The following is an 18206-nucleotide window of genomic DNA, read 5'->3' on the forward strand; positions in this document are numbered from 1 at the left end:
CTGACATGAAACATTTTACTGCAGAATCAAACTTTTACTTTTGGTAACATTAACATGCTTTTACTTGAGTAAGGTTTTGAATGCTGGACTTTTACTTGTAGTGGAGTATCTACACAGTGTGGTATTGGTACTTTTACTTCAGTAGAAGATCCGAATACTTCTTCCACCACTACCTGCTGGACATTAAAGTTCAACCATGCAAGGATCACAAATTTTACTGCTGAGAAATGATTTCATGCCGGACCATGTTTGTCATTTCCTGAAGCTTCTTGTTGATAATTTGCAAGGTTCAAAAGGATTGCTAAATGCAGGGCCATCACCATGCATCCTCTCCTCAAGAGTATGTTAAAAATAAAGTCTAAACATTTTAAAATTAATTAATTAAAATGATTGGGGAATTTCATTATTTTATTCATTCAGTTAACTATAAAATAAAATAAATAAATGTAAAATTATACATTTGATCTAGCAGCTCTCCACCAGAATTAAATTCATGGCAATATGCAGAAGGCATCTAACTATGGGTGTTTTCAAAACTTAAACTTGGATTGCTGCTCATTTAGTTATAAATATTTAATGTTATAGATACATTTTTTAAAGATGTGTAGCTACTATTGAGAATACTAAAGGCCCTCTCTAGTTTTTCAATGTTCAGTTTATTCATCCATAAAAATATGGACACTATTGCTCCCACCCTAATCGACCCATGCTGATTACCAAAACACAGGAAATAAATACCCATAAAATAAAACCTTAGATAAACAACATAAACTATATTCTATAACAAAACTGTTTAAGAACCATCCAAACAAAGACACAAAAACAAACTGAGAGTGAAATCAATTAAAATCACAGCTTACGTTCTCCTTACAAAACAGAAAGCACAGGCATCATTAATAAAATTAATGATTGATGAGATTCATTGAGGCGTTGTTACTGTTTTTAGAAACTCTTGTACTTTTCCTACAATCACACATGAAAATTTGTGCTGTGAAAAAGGCCTGTTGGTTTGTGTTTAATCAGATTAATACACAGCAAACCTGTGGTCATGTAATAATCCAGCAGAAGATTACAGTCCACATTGCACTTAGACGGGGGCCCAGCAGCTCACTTTTGCCCCAGGACCCCTTGCCAGGTAATTCCAACCCTGGGATCACCCACAGGTTAAATGCTTCTTATTTGTTTGACTTTCCGCTGGTATATGCGTCTGTACCGAAATTGTTGTTTAAAAGTGGTTTAGTACATTTTCTGTTTTTTTGTACTATATTTCAAATTTATTTCATAGGTATTTTCATACTTCTACTTCTCATCGTCATCTTTACTGCATTGCATTTATTTAACAGCTATTGGGATTTTTATATACAAAACATAGGATATGTTTTGAAAATATAATTCATTGATACAGAATAAACTGCCTAAATAAACAGTGAAAACAAACTAACAAAGACAAACCTTGAATACTACTTGTCCCCAGCTTTGCATAATGTCAGATTGATGTGTGTTGGGCAGATTTGTTTTCATATAGTGTGGGAGGTCAGAGATGTTATTAAGCATATCATTCAAAACAATTCCTGACTTGCCAAAAGTCCTGTTACATAATGACGAGAGCTCCAAATGCTCTTATGTATTTATTTCTTGCTTCCTTGTCAATTTAGCGCTTATTAAAGCATTGACATTTATGAGTATATTCATCTATCAACTTTCACTGCAGCAGGTGATTAAAACTGCTCTAAAGATCATTAACAAGCATCAGTGATATTGGAGAGGTGAGGTGCCTGCACAGAGACCAAAGGACACTGATGGACAGTACCCACCCCAGCCATAGCCTGTTGACCCTGCTGCCTTCTGGAGTCGTACCACCAGACTCCAGAGGAGCTTTTTCCCCCAAGGCTGAGACTTCATCTTCAGCACTCCACTATGTAAAATAGCTTTATTTCTGTATATAATTTTTCTGTACAACATTTACTCTTTGTAGGTAGCATAAAAGGAACTACAAACTTAATCTCATTATACAAACCTGTGTGGAAATCCGCCTCATGCCTTGTATGCACACTTACACACATGCATACAACAACAATGCTTCTTACAGTACTACATGTTTATGCATCAGTAATAATATTATAATTAAATGCTAACATATCACGGCACTGACAGAAGCCAATCTGCTGCTGAGTATGTTTCTTTTTGTCACTTGAATCAGAAAGAGCTTTATTTGCAAATAGTATGTAGTGAGGAATTTGCCATGGTGATTAGGTGCTAGATATAGACATAAACATACAGTTGACATAAAAAGATTTAAAAACACATAAATTTGTAACAAACAGATGCAAGTTATAAAAGAATAATCAAGCTATGTGTAAAACAAAAACAATGTGGCAGTTACTTACATGCACATATTGAGCATATTTTGCTGATAAAGCCAACACTTTTTCACATTTTAAAGCAGAAACTTTTTATTTCTGCATTATTTCTACTTCACTACTCTTTTAATGTTATATTTCACACAGTGATGAATTAAATGAAATAGCTGTCTTTGTATTAGTGTATTTTCACACAGTGTAATGAATGAATGAGATTTTCTTGCCCTTTAAATAACTGAACTCGCTTGTCTGCTGATCAGCCACGTAGCGCCACGTCTGCGCGCATGCGCAGTCCACTCACATTGGTGTTCCGGGGTCGGTCGGTCAGTGTACACAGTGAACAAATTATCATTGTGTACCATTTTACTTTTTCTATTCACATAGTTAGTACGCGGACCTGTGAGGGGAAGTGTGAGGGTTTTTTCAGAAGGAGAGACGCTTTGAATACGGCACCAAGAGGACGTCTGTGAAGATGAACTTCTTCAGAGGAGTGATGGGTGGGCAGGCAGCCGGGCCGCAGCCTACCGAAGCGGAGACGGTAGGAAACCAGCCCGGCTAGCCGCGGCTAGCTAACATATGCACCGCTGTGCAGCTGACAGACTCCACCACACACACGTCACCAATTAAACCTGGGTTTTTACACGGAGGATTATTTGTTTTATTGATCTAAAAAAAAAAAGAACCCAGGATGATATGTTAAGAGACTGGGGCCTAGAACAACGAGCTAGTCTAGGCTAATAAGCTAACGCAGCGTATCTGTCAGTCAGCAGTAATTAGGGCTGTTTATGACATGTTGCTTTTACCTTCTTGTAGTAGCTATAATGTATGGGGAAATCAGTGAATGAAAAAAACAGACAGACAGGACTTCTAGGGGTATCAGCTGTCAGTCACTCAATCAACATCTTCCTACAATATGTTTATTTTCAAGTAACGTTAACCTCCAACAATAAAACAGAATATAACTATATTCACATCCAGTATGAGGGATATAATCAAACAACCATTAAGCTATAAGTGCCACATAAGAATAAGGCTTTCTTGCTCTGCACTGTCCTGTAACTAACGATCACTTTCATTGTCGATTAAACTGCTGATAGAAAATATTGAACATTTGTCATCAACACTTCCCAGAGTGTTGTTCAAAACCCAAAGGGATTTTCTACTTCCAGTGATATAAAATAGCACATCCTCACGGTGTTATCAACTAGTATGAAACAATCAAGATCTTTCATGTACAGCAGCATGAATTAGATGCATCTAGTGTAATGTATGCAGTGATGGTATGTTTTGAAATCGATCCTGCTGGTTTTGCAGGAGCACATAATCAGATCTTTGTCAGTGAACATTCTTGTTTTGGCTGTTTAGAGAGGCATCTTGTTCCTCCTGCATAATGCTCAATACATTCATCAAGATGCTGTTAAATGTTCACGGCAGCACTGTCTTTCCCAATACTGGTACCTAAGGAGTAACTAAACATGAATCCAGTTTTTTGAGGCAGTAAATCATATTTACAGTCAATTTATTCTATTATAAGTTGTTTCGTGTCCCATTGTACAATGTTTTCCAGAGAAACTGTAGTAATTCTGTCCAACAGACCAGTGTTTCCCCAACTTTTTGGCCCCTTAAATTGAAACAATGTGGCATATGTTACCAGTTGCATTCTGTACTGGTTGTGATCTTGGTAAACTAAGAATATATTTTGTTTTGTTTTTTTAAATAAAATTAATCAGAAATAGCTTTGTTGGAGAAGTATGTGTACACATACAAGGCACTGTTTTGCTAAACCTCTCAATGTTGCACACAGTTCCAAGAACAGCTAACAAACAAACTGACCCATGAGACCCCCCAAAGAAGTGAAACATTTATGATGATACCTTTTACTCCATGCCTCTGCAGAATACAGCCACTCACGACGTCCACTGATCCCCCTTATCAAGACATAAGTACAAAACTCTTCATGGTAAATGAAGCAGAAATGCAAGCAAAATAAATAATAATTCCTCTGTCGACAGATCCAGAAGTTGTGTGACCGGGTAGCTTCCTCGACGCTCCTAGAAGACCGCAGAGATGCTGTCCGTGCTCTTAAATCCCTCTCTAAGGTAAAATACAAAGACAAAGTCATTGGAAACATGTGCTGAAGAAATATATTGAATTTGCACCTAATTAGGTAGGACCTAGCTAAAACTAATACAAGGAACCTTCATGAATGTGATAATGGTAGTTTTTGATTGTGGTTTTATTCTGCCTTTATAATCTTAAGAGGTCGGATTTATCGCAGAGCTGCAGTTTTTGACTACATCAGTGTCATGTAAATGATTGGCTACATGTTTTCGCCTCTGTCACACTGTCATGAATAAAACTCTCATTTGTCAAACTCTGCTGATTAAAATGAACTCATCATTGACGTAGACCTCTACAAAGCCACCTCTTCTCACTTCTGTTCATGGACTGTTTTGTTCCTGGCTGCCCCATCAACCATGAGTAATGAGTTTATCGGCCACGAGTAATGGGTTTTGGAGGCACAGGGTTGCACATTGACGTGCAGCTGTGTCACAAACACAGAGGTGGATGTATAGACATCCTGTATTTTATACAAAGTACAATACAAAGTTTATTAATGTCCACATTGAACAAAATTCCTTTTTTATTTATTTTAGATTTTGTCTTCTTCAATAGTGTGTCATTGATCTTACGATCTGTTTGTAAAGCACTGAGTGGTTTAGGGCCAAAACACAAAACATTTCTGATCTGCTGCAAATTCATGAACTGTCCAGACCAGATCTGGGTTCAGGTCTGCTAGCTATCCACACAGCAGCGTGCAATTTTTACTCTTATATGGAACAAACTTAAGTTCTTTGAAGTCAAGAAGTTTCCTGTTTGCCAGTGCCTTGATATATTCATTCACATCTTCTTCTGTTTTATCATTTATAGCTTATTTTTATCTTTTATTTTACTCTTTCTATAGCTGTTTTTTTATGTAGCCTTGTGTTTCATTTATGTCTTTTTCACGTCTTACATACAACACTTTAAGTTGTCTTGTTCTTGAAAGGTGCCATATAAATAACTTCGCCTTGCCTTCCCTGTTATTGTAGAAATATCGCATGGAAGTTGGAACACAGGCGATGGATCACTTGATCAACATACTGCAAACTGATAGGTATGTTGATGTAGTATTTGTGTTTCTCTCATGGTGTCCTAAAATAGCTTTGTACATATTGTTTATAAAGTAACATGCAGTCGAAGGGTTTTGTTTGTCTCTAGTTCTGTTAACACTGAAACTTGTGTTTTGTTAACACTCTGCTTGTTCCTGCTAATTAAACAGGTCTGACTCTGAAATCCTTGGCTATGCTTTGGACACACTATACAACATCATCTGCAATGATGAGGAGGAAGAGCAAGGTGTGAAACCCTCCTGCAATTATTCGAAATAATGAAATTCATCCTAAATTGGTTATCATATGAAGATAATTCCTCCTAATTGTGTGGCTACTATAAACGGTATTGACTGACTGAGTAATTGTTTTGTTTGCATGTGTGAATTCAATTCATGTCAACTGGACATCAGTCAATTTGCATTCCCCTCTTCTGTGAACCGATAATGACTGCTTTACATAAGAATTCTCGTCTCTCTTCTCTTCCATGTTTTAACCGTACAGATGAATCAGAAGGTAAATCTCTTTAACTGTGCATGTGATCCACCTCCCAACCACCAGCAACACTTAGAATCATTGGTTCCTCTTGGTTGGGTTGTGGGAAAAAGAGCAAATTAACAGTCCTGCAGTGCACACATTGTAAACTTGATGTTAAATTCAGGGCTGTGTTTTGGTTATCAACATGGCATGTCCAAGCTTTTGGGTGAAGCTTTAAAGTTACTCTTCCCCTCCTGCTCTCGCAGACGCAGTGTCTCATAACCCTGTCTCAGGGAAGCATACGAATGTTTCCATGCCTGGTCAGTACTGAAACTAAGTTATCCATGCAGTACTGCTAGATAACTAACTTCACTAAAATGATTTAACACTGGAAAACTGAAGGTGTTTGGGTGGTAATAATAATGCTTCACTAATACCATCTCATTCCCCAACCTCTGTCTGTTATTATGTCATTTCTCCTTGCTGCTTTGTTTTTCCGTCATGCTTTACTAACTGGTAGTTTTTGCACTATTGTGGTGAAATTACACTGTTTAATTCTGTTTGCATCTTAAGTGTTTTTTTCAGCATGAGTTCACACAAATTACAAAAAATGCTCACCATCCTCTAATGGTAGCTAGTTTTGTGTTGTGATCTGTGGATTGTTAGTAACAGGGACACAGTTTCTTGAAGGACATTGATGTTTTTTTTTCACCCTATACTTGGTGATTTTTCTGATTTGTCATTATGACAAACATGTGGGCAAACAGTTTCCAACACGCTTTAGCAAAGTTTAAATTCAGAGTTGTCGCCACCTGGCAATTGTGAGACCAACATTCTCTATTTAGCTCTGTTTTTAGTCTCAACCAACTCCTGAGGGGAATGTCTGCCTCTTTAGTCACTAAATGCTCCTCTGTCGTCACCAGCTAGTCTCTAGTTTTTTCTGTCTCCTGTTTGGTGCTGGGAAGGTAGAATAATGTGGGTTTATGAGAGCATTTTCACTGAAAACAGCTGCTGCCTTCTGTGACTGAAAATAACTCTGTGAGAGGGAAGCAAGCCACTCAAGATGTGGGCCGTATAACCAAAACAATGAGCTAAAAGGAGCTAAAAAGTTTAGAGTTAGGTGATAGTTATGTGTGGGTTCACTATAAATGACCCCTTTCACATTACACAAAGCCATGTGATCAATTGATTTTTACAATGCCATGACCAAAATTCCACCATCTTCATTGTTTTGGGGTGGAAGCAGAAATCTTAGAAATGGATATAACAAGATGTGGGTAACAACATCTAAAACTATCTGCATTGCTAGATGCTGTTAAATTATGGCCAGATTAGCAGGTGGGAATTACACTTACTCTCGGTGTTGTGGTGTTGCTAACCAGCTTGTCACACTAAAGCTCTCAGCTCGTCCCACGTTAATTGTCTCTCTGCCTATGTTTACGCAGTAGAATCCCTTACAGTAACCCTGCTGAGGTCACCCTGTTTATCCTCCTGTCCAACTCTCCCCTCATATTGTGTGTCACCCTTTTTTTCCCCAGAAGGTGTGTTCACATGTATCACCTCGAGCATGTGCACATTTCTTGGAATGGATTCACATATCCATCCCTATAAAGTCATTATTCAGTAGCAGAAAACCGCCAGTAACAAACACTCTGGGAAGGTTTTAAAAAGTTGCATTATTGCTCAGGGTGATTACTATGAACAAATCAGCTGGTTCCCTCTCTAAACTGATGGCTCCTGCTTTAGTGTTGAAGATGTGACTAAGTTCAGCTTTCAATCTCCTTCACAGATGAGGCTGCCCAGAAGCAGGCAGATGACCTGGGTGCCCAGTTCACAGAGAAATTTGTTCAGGACCCTGAGCATGTGACCCTGCTTCTCACTATGTTGGAGGTACTGAACTGTTTCCGCTCCAGTGCCAAGAGCTCTATGTTTTTATATTCGTCTAAACAACTGCCTGACATATTTATGCATTGATGTGCTTTTTTAGGAGTTTGACTTCCATGTGCGTTGGCCCGGGGTGAAGCTATTGACTGCTCTCCTGAAGAACCAGGGTGTCCAGGTCCAGGGTATCATTCTCGTCAGCCCCATGGGTGAGTTTCTCCTCTCCACATCTGATCAAACTCTTTTTGTGATGTCAGGAATTTACTCAGGACCTGTACCCTCAGTTTTATATCAGCATGTCTGTATCCCTTTACTGTGAGCATCTGTTGGCTCTAGAAAAATAGACAGTTCACACAAAAGTTAGTTTGTCAATATTTTCTTAGGAAATATGTTTATTTCTGATATGCAGGTGTTTCTAGATTGATGGACCTATTGGCAGACTCTAGAGAAGTCATTCGCAATGATGTGAGTACTTGTTCCTGCTTTTTTATGCTGCCATTTCGTAATAAACTACCTACAAAAGCCTCTAAAACTAAGGCTGCGTTCAGACTGACGTTAGCTCTGTGAGGGGAAAAAAATGCAGCCTTTTCATTCATTTGAATGAGGCCAGTTCATTTGTACAGGGGCAATGCCAACACAGAGGACTCCGGCAACAGAATGCTTCATCTGGTGGATTACTTCTAATGTGAATGGCACATATTTACTGTTTACCTCACAATCATCGCGACAAAAGATAGTAATTCTAAAAATTTGAGCTGTGATAACTTTCCAGAATTGTAAAATCAGGAGTGTTTTAAACCCCTGTGCAGTGTTTTGGCATCTGTGAAGCCTTCATACTCACAGATCTGTTACTCAAATTTGACTGCCTGGATTTTATTTCCTGTCTCACTGGTACCTTAAACACCACGCATACACCAACCTGCATTGTTCTAACCCAGGGCTGATTTTGGTCTCTAGACCTTTTTGTCATGAGAATTAAGTGTGAATAATGCTACAGCAATGTCATTTTCAGGAGATGCCTGACGACCTGTTTTTCACTTCCAACAGGGCTTGCTGTTGCTTCAACAGCTGACCAAAAGCAATGCTGCCATTCAGAAAATTGTGGCATTTGAAAACGCATTTGAGCGTCTTCTAGACATCATCACAGAAGAGGGCAGCAGTGATGGAGGTAAAAGGAGTTGGAAGTTTCTGATCTTCAATACACAATTGTCTCTAAAGATTTAAATGCTTATTGTATTTTCTGCAATTGAAATAGTAAGTTTGGTGTTTTTCTTGAGAGACACATCCTGACGTACACCTTTGTCTCTTGGTGCAGGTATTGTGGTAGAGGACTGTTTGCTGCTGCTGCTCAACCTGCTAAAGAACAACAGCTCCAATCAGAACTTCTTCAAGGAAGGCTCCTACATTCAGAGAATGAAGCCCTGGTTTGAGGTCGGTGATGATAACTCTGGCTGGTCTGCTCAGAAGGTCACTAACCTCCATCTCATGCTGCAGGTAATGCAGAACAGTCACGTTTAGCTGTTGCTTTGAACAAGCAGGACAACGGGGATAATGTTTTGCTAATATCTTGCACAATGTTCTGATCCCAGTTGGTGCGAGTCATGGTGTCTCCAGTGAACTCTCCTGGAGCTACAGCCAGCTGTCAGAAGTCCATGTACCAGTGTGGCCTGCTGCAGCAGCTGTGTACCATCCTCATGGCCACTGGTGTGCCAGCTGACATCCTCACAGAGGTAATAGCAGAAAGTATTACTCAATCCTTTACTAGTCAATTACTAGTTGCTTAATCAAAAAGGCTTGGCTTCCTTTTGAGACATCCTACATTCAAGCTTGTGATCTGGCCACTTTCTTTCAGACCATCAACACTGTGTCAGAGGTTATCAGAGGCTCACAGGTCAACCAGGACTACTTTGCATCTGTCAACGCCCCCTCAAACCCACCAAGGTGAGACACCACCAATGTATGAAACCAAGATATTAAATCTGAATGTAAATTCTGTAGTGACCTAACTTTCTCTCTGTCTCCTTCATCTGTTCATAGACCAGCCATCGTGGTGCTGCTCATATCAATGGTGAATGACAGACAACCATTTGTGCTTCGCTGTGCGGTCCTGTACTGTTTCCAGTGTTTCCTCTACAAGAACCAAAAAGGCCAGGGGGAGATTGTGGCTACGCTACTGCCCTCCACCATTGATGGTCAGTTATAGACCAAGTTGACCAGTTGTTTAGTTTTGTCCTGAGAAGACATCAAATTTTCCTTGTGCAGACACTAATCCAGTAGATTAATCAGCTTTATGAATGCAGTGTCGATTCAACCGCTTTCTATATAGCGCCTTTTCAGAATACTGTTAAAGTTTGATTAACACTAAAGATGATCCTACCTCAGTGCTAAACTTGAGTCACTTTTAATGCTTCCTACTCCCGCTTTAAACAGGTGTAGAATATTGACATCTCTGCTTTCCAATTGTTTTAACTGTAAAAGATTTTTTTTATTGTGGTTATGTTTTCTATTCAACACATTTAAGACACTGACATACTGACACATAAGGTGATGTAGGAAAAACAAATTATTAATACATCATTGTAAATAGCATTACTTGTGGGTATAGGAGAAGCTTCTTGCTAACAAACGTTGACAAGCCTGGTGAATCCATCAGTATTGCTTTTTGAATTGTGTTTACTGATGGAAGAATATTACATACACTTACACATATACACACACACATGTTTTTTTCTAGCTTTTGAGGTGCAATAAATGTAATCCCAATATAATTGAATCAAATCATCACTGTTAAGCATGGTTTGCACATTGCTAGTTTAGTGGAATTTACATATGTGGATTGGACTTCTTCTAAAAGTTATGACAAAATGGCATTTAGGAGTTAAGCCTGAAGCTGTTTGGGGTTTAGCCGTTTCTGCACACTTGTTGTAGTAAACCGGAATTTGCACAATGCACATTACCACACTAAGAGATATATGCACCATTATATTAATTTATTTCACTTTTTTCCCCAGCCAATTCCATCTCCGCCGGCCAGCTGCTGTGTGGAGGACTGTTCTCACCAGACTCTCTGTCCAACTGGTGTGCTGCTGTGGCCTTGGCACACGCCCTGCAGGACAACCTCACCCAGAAGGAACAGCTGCTGAGGGTTCAACTGGCCACCAGTTTGGGAAAGCCCCCTGTTTCCCTGCTGCAGCAGTGCACCAACATCCTCTCGCAGGTACGACAAAAAACAGTGGCACTTAGCATCTCCTTCATTGAACAGCTTATGTGTGTCTGGGTAGAAGACTGTGAGAATAGAGGCATTTTTGGTAAATAAACAACAGTGAATAGAACAGTATCACATTATTGTGGTTTTGCAGGGAGATAAGATCGCCCGCCGGGTAAGTAAAATGTGTGTGTGCTGTGCCTGTGTGTGTGTTTTGAGTGTGGGCGGCACCTATGCTGGTTATTTTGGCTTGGCATCTTTATTAAGGGTCTTGTTGGCCCAAGTGTTGGGGGATCTTTCTTCCCTTTAACTCTTTACTACCCCTTCTCCGTCCCTAACCTATGGCAATGACCCCTTCTTCCTCATTAGGGTGGCACACAAGTGCATTCCTCCCCAAAGATTTGGAAGCACTAGTTGCTCTCACTGTGTTCACCATTGGGGTTATGGGAAGTGGACACCCATGAGAGGCTCAGAGAAAAGGGTCACACCAGCTGTTTTTTGTGGTGTTATGTCCGCTGACGTCCACCTAACCCTTACGTTGCCCTGTGACGTTGCTCTTATCTGTCTGTTCAGGAAATGTGTGTTTCAGCAGCTTTTGGATCTTTTCCTGTCCGACTGAGAGATCTTCACTCTTGTCTGTCTTATTTCCACATACATGCTTACAAATGTACAGAGCAGGTTGCCAGAAGATTTTATAGTTTACAGAAGATTATTTAGTTTTCACTGTGCATCTATATGAGTTTAAGAGTTTTAGTGTTGATGAAGTTTGAAATTATTCAGCCATATTTTAAACAACGCAGTTTGCATTACTCTTTTGGTGCATCCCCTGGAGATGCCAACGTCTTCTTCTGTTTTTCTCTCATTGTAGATTCTGCAATGAGAGTCTTTGGCAGTCTGCTAAAATGCATGAACTTCCCTGCACCTTCCTGGTGAAAACTTTTGCTATCCGTTGACAAAGTCCTTGCTTTTGGTTAGCTTGGTCTCAAGTGAGGTGACAAAGTCTGTGTCAGGGGAACTGGGTCCCTCTCCTGGGCATCCAATTTACTTGTCAAGTTAAGCCAGAAGAAGTAACGAGGGGCCGCCACCAAGTCTTAGCATAGTAGGGAATCTGGTGTATTGCCAGTCGGGCAGTACGCAAAAAGCGGAGGTCTTTTCAAACTCACTCCTGATAACTGGGTGTGAAATGTCACTTATTTGGTGGGGAAGTAGTCTGAGTAAGTACAGGAGGTCGGTCAGTCCCAACTAGATGGAGTCAATCTCACCTCTCCTCAAAGGATGGGGGTAGACTCTCCTTTTCAGGAGTTGCCAACAGTAAGTTACCTTGGTGCGCCTGCATGTTGCAGCTAGATAACACTCAGATGCAGGAAAGAGCAGAGCTGTTAACCAATGACCGCCTCATGATGACAGACCTGGTAAATTCAATTGTACAGTGAGGTTAAACTATGGATATCTGCTTAAGGCACATACCCATGGGGTCTAACTCTTGCTCCTTTTTTATGTTGGACCAATGCAATAAATTGTTTTTGGTCTGATCCCAGACCCTGGCTGTGATATCCTCCTAACTGTAGGAGCTCCCACGCTGACAAGAATGTGATCAGTTATAAGGGTGTTTCCATCGATCAGTTACCAATCCTTATCGGCCGATAACTGCTTTAAATAGTTTGATGGATGGTTTCTAAAAAGGCCGGTCAGATGATGCAATACTCACAATTTTTCAACCAGCAGCTAAAATGGTTTCACTACAGTCAGTGATCTGAGCAGGTTTCAAAGCTAGCTAGCACTAAAGTCCTTTTTCAGGAGGAAGCGATTGATGCGTCTAGTGCAGGTAGGAAGGGGAACTGAGGTACAAGCTGGGGCAATCCTGTGAAACTGTCCACATGCTGCCAGAGTTGAATTGTCTCTTTTTCTACGCGGCGCACAGCGCATCAGGCAGAGAAAGTCTTATTTATACCTCTGTGTGTGTTTCCTGATGCAGACAGAGCAGCGCCGTTTAGCAGCTCAGGCGCTGCTCAATCAGCTGTCTGCCTCTCACTCTGTCTCTGCCCCACACTCTCTCTCTCTCTACTCCTCTCATGTCAACCCTCCTGCTTTTCCCAGGAGTCTGCTACATTTTACAGTCTTCTCCCGGTATCCTCCAATTGAAATGTTTCCCCGTAAATCTTTCAAAAAATATTTTTTTTAAAACCCTGCTGAAGGAAAAAGAAGAACGGAATATTTCACTCGCATGTGCCCCTAAAAATAGATAGCCACTGTGCGAACTGGAAAAATGATTGACGATGTGCGAGTAAAGAATGCAGCCTACTGTAGCCTAGTTAACTGTTCCGCATGAATGGTCAATTATCTTCCAACAGAACAAGAATATTTCACTTGCTACTAAAGGCCAAAAACTATAGTGGTAAACTATATATGAAATTATAAGGATTATAGAAAGTATAAGTAACATTAACATTAGTTAATTATTAATTAATTAATTATTACATTAACAGTATACTATGGAATTAACATTGTACTTTTATTTATTTAAATGTCCCTTTTATTTTCAAATCCCATTGTTGACAGGTATGACTCCTCTCTCTACCCCTTAAAGGCAAACAGAAACTGCCTGAGCTTTCCAGAACAAAAAGCGGCTACTTCATAGTTTATCATCGACTCATGATGCAAAAGCCATCAATATTTAGAATATTTTGGCTATTATTTATTTATTATTTGTTGCAGTTTTTAAAGGTGAGGTAATTTTATGACGATGCTGTTTGTTCTGTTTTTGGGAAAGCTATATTTTTAAAGCTATCCGATGCTCAGAGTAACCAGGCAAAGGCTGCTGTGTTTTAAGTCACTGAAAGAGAGCGAGAGGAATATGTTGCCCATGTTTCCTGCCAATAAAATAAACAGTTGTCATTTCATGATACTTTATCATCTATTAATTGTAATACTTAATACATTGTTTTTAGGAATAGTTAAATAAATATACAATGCTACATGATAAATAAGAAGGCTTCAAATAGACCCGGTGATCGGTATCAGCCGATACTGCTTTCAGCAGTCTGTGATCGGCCCCAAAAATCCTGATCGGAGCACCTCTAGTCAGTTGGCTTTGAAAGTTAGAGGTAATGTTTTGATGTTGAGTCTAGATTGTTTTCTCTTACAACCTGTTTTAATGGTGGTTTTCAGTTTTGAAGGAAGGGATGTGCCTTTATTGTTCTGACATAAATTCACTTTAAAGGTTTCAATGACTAGATGGAGTCTTTAATTTGAACTATTAGGCTGCTGTTTTAACCACGGTCACCCACACAAAAACATACAGAAGCACATTATATACATTATCGTTTTTTTGCTGAGGCCAATGTTTGATCAATTAATATTGCTCATTTTCCTGTCGTTTGTTTTCCTCTTCATTTGTGCATTTCGTCACATTTGGAGACTAAATCTGAAAAGGTGATTTCGTAAGTTTTTGTAGTATGGAATGCTGATAAGTTTTTACCCACACCTTCATTGCTCAGACCTCCATACTTTTCAATTTCTCAAAGAAATCTGCTCTTCTTAAAGCATGTGTGCATTAGGTGTTAATGCACCATCTTATTAGCACCGTTAAGCTACAGCGTGGAGTTTACAGATTGAATTTGCCTCTGCACTGTGTTTTAATCTGTATTCATCCTCTTACATTCCAACTCCATGAAAATAATCCCTTCTTTTCCTACTGCAGATTAAGATAAATTATTAAAAACTGCACAATTGCTTACTTTTTCCATTGGAAGCAGACTTTTGTAAAGAAAGAAAATCCAGGTTGAGGTCTGTTGTAGATCTTAAACCTGTCTTAACTGTTTCTCAAAGCTGTTTTCATGGAAATGCATGATCATTTTTATACCACTTTTGTATCGTTACGATTCCTTTTTCATTCTTAAAAAAGCACATTTAATAGGTTTTGCTTTGCATGTGCTGATAGCTGGAAATACATTAAAATGTCAATATAGTTGGATGGCAAGTCAGCAGTCACTCGCGGAATGAAAATTGCAAACTAATTGAAAATTGTGAACTTGTGGAACAGGAGGTAAAGATAAGGGTTGTTTAGGCTTTAGGGACATTGACTTATTAATACAGGATTGCTTGCTCTGGTCATCATAACCTCGTTTGATTAATTTTTACTGTGTCCCAGTTTTTTTTGTTTGTGATAACCTTTTTAACAACTAATGCTTGATGTGATTGAAGTGCTTCCATTAAAGCATTGATGGATTTACTTAACCTTTTCCCAATTTTTGTTGATTGGGAAATCAAATGCTGTGTTTTTATCCCAGCATGTCAAGATGGGGGCTGGGGGGGCAGGGGGGGAGGACTTGGCTAATTGTTAAAAAATGTCATACGCCAACAAAATTAAATCTAAACACTACCTCATACACTTCAAGCACTCTTGTTGCAGTTTTATCAGCCCTCTTTTATTTAATTTTTTCAGTTTGAATTTAATACATTGGCAATAATTTTGCTTGATTTCTTGATAGTCTTGTGTCACACTAAGCAAATGCAAATTAAGTTGCTCTTTAAAGAAATGACAAGAACTGTTTCTTAACCAATTTCCCTTTCTGGATTTATTCTAAAAATCTATGACCGGGATTCAAATTGTAATTACTTGTAGTATCCGTTGCCATCCTGATACTGGTCATGATCACATTGAACATCTGGTGCTTCAATGTCAAATCTTTTAATAACTCAAAACCTCTTAAATATCTTTAGAATGTCACATTTTTGGTCTATACAAGTCTGCATGCAACATGCAAGAAGGTTATGTTTGACATATCTTTTGTTTGTTCTTATGCTCTGCAGGGTAGTAAAGTGCAGACCAGGGTGGGCCTCCTCATGCTGCTGTGTACATGGATCAGCAACTGTCCGATAGCTGTCACGCACTTTCTACACAATCAGGAAAACGTTCCCTTTGTATCCTTGAAGCACCTTACAAGTCATCTGCCAGTTTCCTCTCCTGTTACTGTTAAGATTTACTTAACGTCTTTCAAACCAACCTTGTGTTTTCATTTTTAAGTGTTGACTTTAGGCTTGAAGTTCAATTCAATCCCTGTGTAAAATGGGCCAACATAAACTGATTATCAATGAGAATGGGGACATCATATTCCACTTCCTCGTTAAAAAGGGGTGTGGGAGTCTGAAACTGAATGAATCCTTGACTCTGGGACTTCTGTAGCTGACAGCACAGATCTCCGAGAACTTGGGAGAGGATGAAAGGCTAGTGCAGGGCCTGTGTGCGCTGCTGCTCGGCATCTGTATCTATTACAACGACAACTCGCTGGAAAACTACACCAAGTAAGCATCCGCCCCACAAAAATCCGTTATCCAGATATTGTTTTTGCACCAATGCCAATCAGATTTTGCGGGCACACAAATGTACACAGGGATTCAGTACACATATTCACAAACTGTTGTAGTCTTATTAGTCTAAAACCCCAACACACATGCAGTTGTACGGCCACATATTTGAACCAGTATTCCTTTATTTTCAGTGTATTGAAGTAAATATGAACTGTGTGGTGAGTAGTCACTGAATTTATATTGACTGAAGCTTTATTGTGTGAATACGGTCTCTCCATGTAAGTTACACAGTATCTGATTTGGTGACCCATCTTAGCATTTGCAGAGAAACACAGAGAGAGAGGGAGAAAGCACAGACCAGGTAAAGCCACAGTTGTTGTGACGTCATTCAGTGATAGTCTGGGAACACTGTACAGTATGTGAATCATACAAATAGCCTGGTGTTCTGCTGTGGGAAACATACTTATTTAGTGTGTAGGTCTTCATTTTTTAACAAGAGTATATTAACAGTTGTTTCCCACAGAATGACGGTCGGGTGTGATTGGTGTTGGGGTTAGTGGGATATAGGCTAGGTTTTTTCTTATTTAACCATTTTAATTATATTTCATTCATTCTCCACCTTATTTTAGTGTTTACTCACTAGTCTACATGAATCTGCTCCCTTTCCCTTCAGTTCTCTTTTCCCCACACACACACACCTCTGCTGCAAACAGCAGTTTGCCCCGCCTCTTTCTGTTTATCTATACGTGTCAGCAGTTGGCTGTGTTTTATAAAGTCGGCAAAAAGACATAAAAGTCGTCTTTTGGATTTTTCAGTCACAGGTGCCACGCATGTGGCTGCACTGGGGTGTTCACTGTCGCTTTACATGGTTCGCGCTTGTAAAATATCCACTGTGACCGCGTCTTGTAACATAAAAGATAACAACACTCTCTGTGTTTATCTGTAAAATGCTAAGATTGGTTGCCTTATATACCTTGGCTGGCTGGCCTAAGTAAAGTCTACATGTGGGAAACACTGCAGTTTCTTTTCAGTAGGTTTAATTTAATTATTCTGGGTGTGAAAGGCTGCTGCAAGTAAAGTTTAATTTCTTTCCCCTACTTTTATTTTTTTATTGCAGTCATTCATTCACACCCTGGGTCTGTGTCATGCACCTAATTTGCAGATAGAGTGTTTTAACATTTAAAAACACATACATGGATACGTTCTTCCAGAATTGTACCTTTTGTTAGCCTAAGTTCTCTAAATGCCCGAAACCGATCAAGCAAACCAGGAGGTTTTTTCAAAATCTGCAAAGATCAGATGACTTATAATAATAATAATAATAATAATAATAATAATAATAATAATAATAATCCTTATTTGTAGAGCACTTTTCAAAAGCAAGTTACAAAGTGCTTTAACAAGTGTAACGAATAATACAAAAAAAACAAGATAAGAGCATGAAAAATTAATATAAAATTAGTAAAATAAAATAAAAGGGATAAAATAAAGTCAAATAAGATCGGGAAAAGCTCTCCTATAAAAGTATGTTTTAAGAAGGGACTTAAAAGAGTTCACTGAATCAGCCGACCTGATTTCCTGGGGCAGGCTGTTCCAGAGCCTCGGGGCCCTGACAGCAAACGCTCTGTCCCCTTTAGTTTTCAGTCGAGACTCTGGAACAGACAACAGACCTCTGCCCGAGGATCTCAAGGTACGTGCTGGTGCGTATGGGACTAAAAGGTCAGAAATATAACAAGGCGAGAGGCCATGAAGAGCTTTAAAAGTGATCAATAGAATTTTAAAGTCAATTCTAAAACATACTGGGAGCCAGTGTAATGAAGC

At 39.3% G+C, this 18206-nt stretch overlaps 1 protein-coding gene across 6 annotated transcripts in view; it reads left to right on the forward strand.

Moving 5' to 3' along the window:
• The first annotated feature begins 2649 nt into the window (after positions 1-2649).
• The window catches only part of uso1 (USO1 vesicle transport factor), a 22749-nt gene continuing 7192 nt past the window's right edge, over positions 2650-18206 (forward strand). Inside the window, exons 1-18 of one of the 6 annotated variants that reach the window (XM_046047688.1) lie at positions 2650-2898; positions 4373-4459; positions 5453-5517; positions 5683-5759; positions 6017-6028; positions 6256-6309; positions 7779-7879; positions 7977-8079; positions 8280-8335; positions 8918-9038; positions 9186-9364; positions 9460-9600; positions 9723-9811; positions 9908-10062; positions 10882-11087; positions 11230-11250; positions 15888-15998; positions 16261-16379. In XM_046047688.1, coding sequence (XP_045903644.1) covers positions 2833-2898; positions 4373-4459; positions 5453-5517; positions 5683-5759; positions 6017-6028; positions 6256-6309; positions 7779-7879; positions 7977-8079; positions 8280-8335; positions 8918-9038; positions 9186-9364; positions 9460-9600; positions 9723-9811; positions 9908-10062; positions 10882-11087; positions 11230-11250; positions 15888-15998; positions 16261-16379 — 1763 coding nt within the window. In that variant the 5' untranslated portion in view covers positions 2650-2832. The remainder of the gene's footprint in view (positions 2899-4372; positions 4460-5452; positions 5518-5682; positions 5760-6016; positions 6029-6255; positions 6310-7778; positions 7880-7976; positions 8080-8279; positions 8336-8917; positions 9039-9185; positions 9365-9459; positions 9601-9722; positions 9812-9907; positions 10063-10881; positions 11088-11229; positions 11251-15887; positions 15999-16260; positions 16380-18206) is intronic. The other 5 variants (XM_046047691.1, XM_046047689.1, XM_046047690.1 and 2 more) reach the window with 5 other exon arrangements.

Source organism: Micropterus dolomieu, linkage group LG04, assembly GCF_021292245.1.
Source record: "Micropterus dolomieu isolate WLL.071019.BEF.003 ecotype Adirondacks linkage group LG04, ASM2129224v1, whole genome shotgun sequence".
NCBI lineage: Eukaryota > Metazoa > Chordata > Actinopteri > Centrarchiformes > Centrarchidae > Micropterus > Micropterus dolomieu.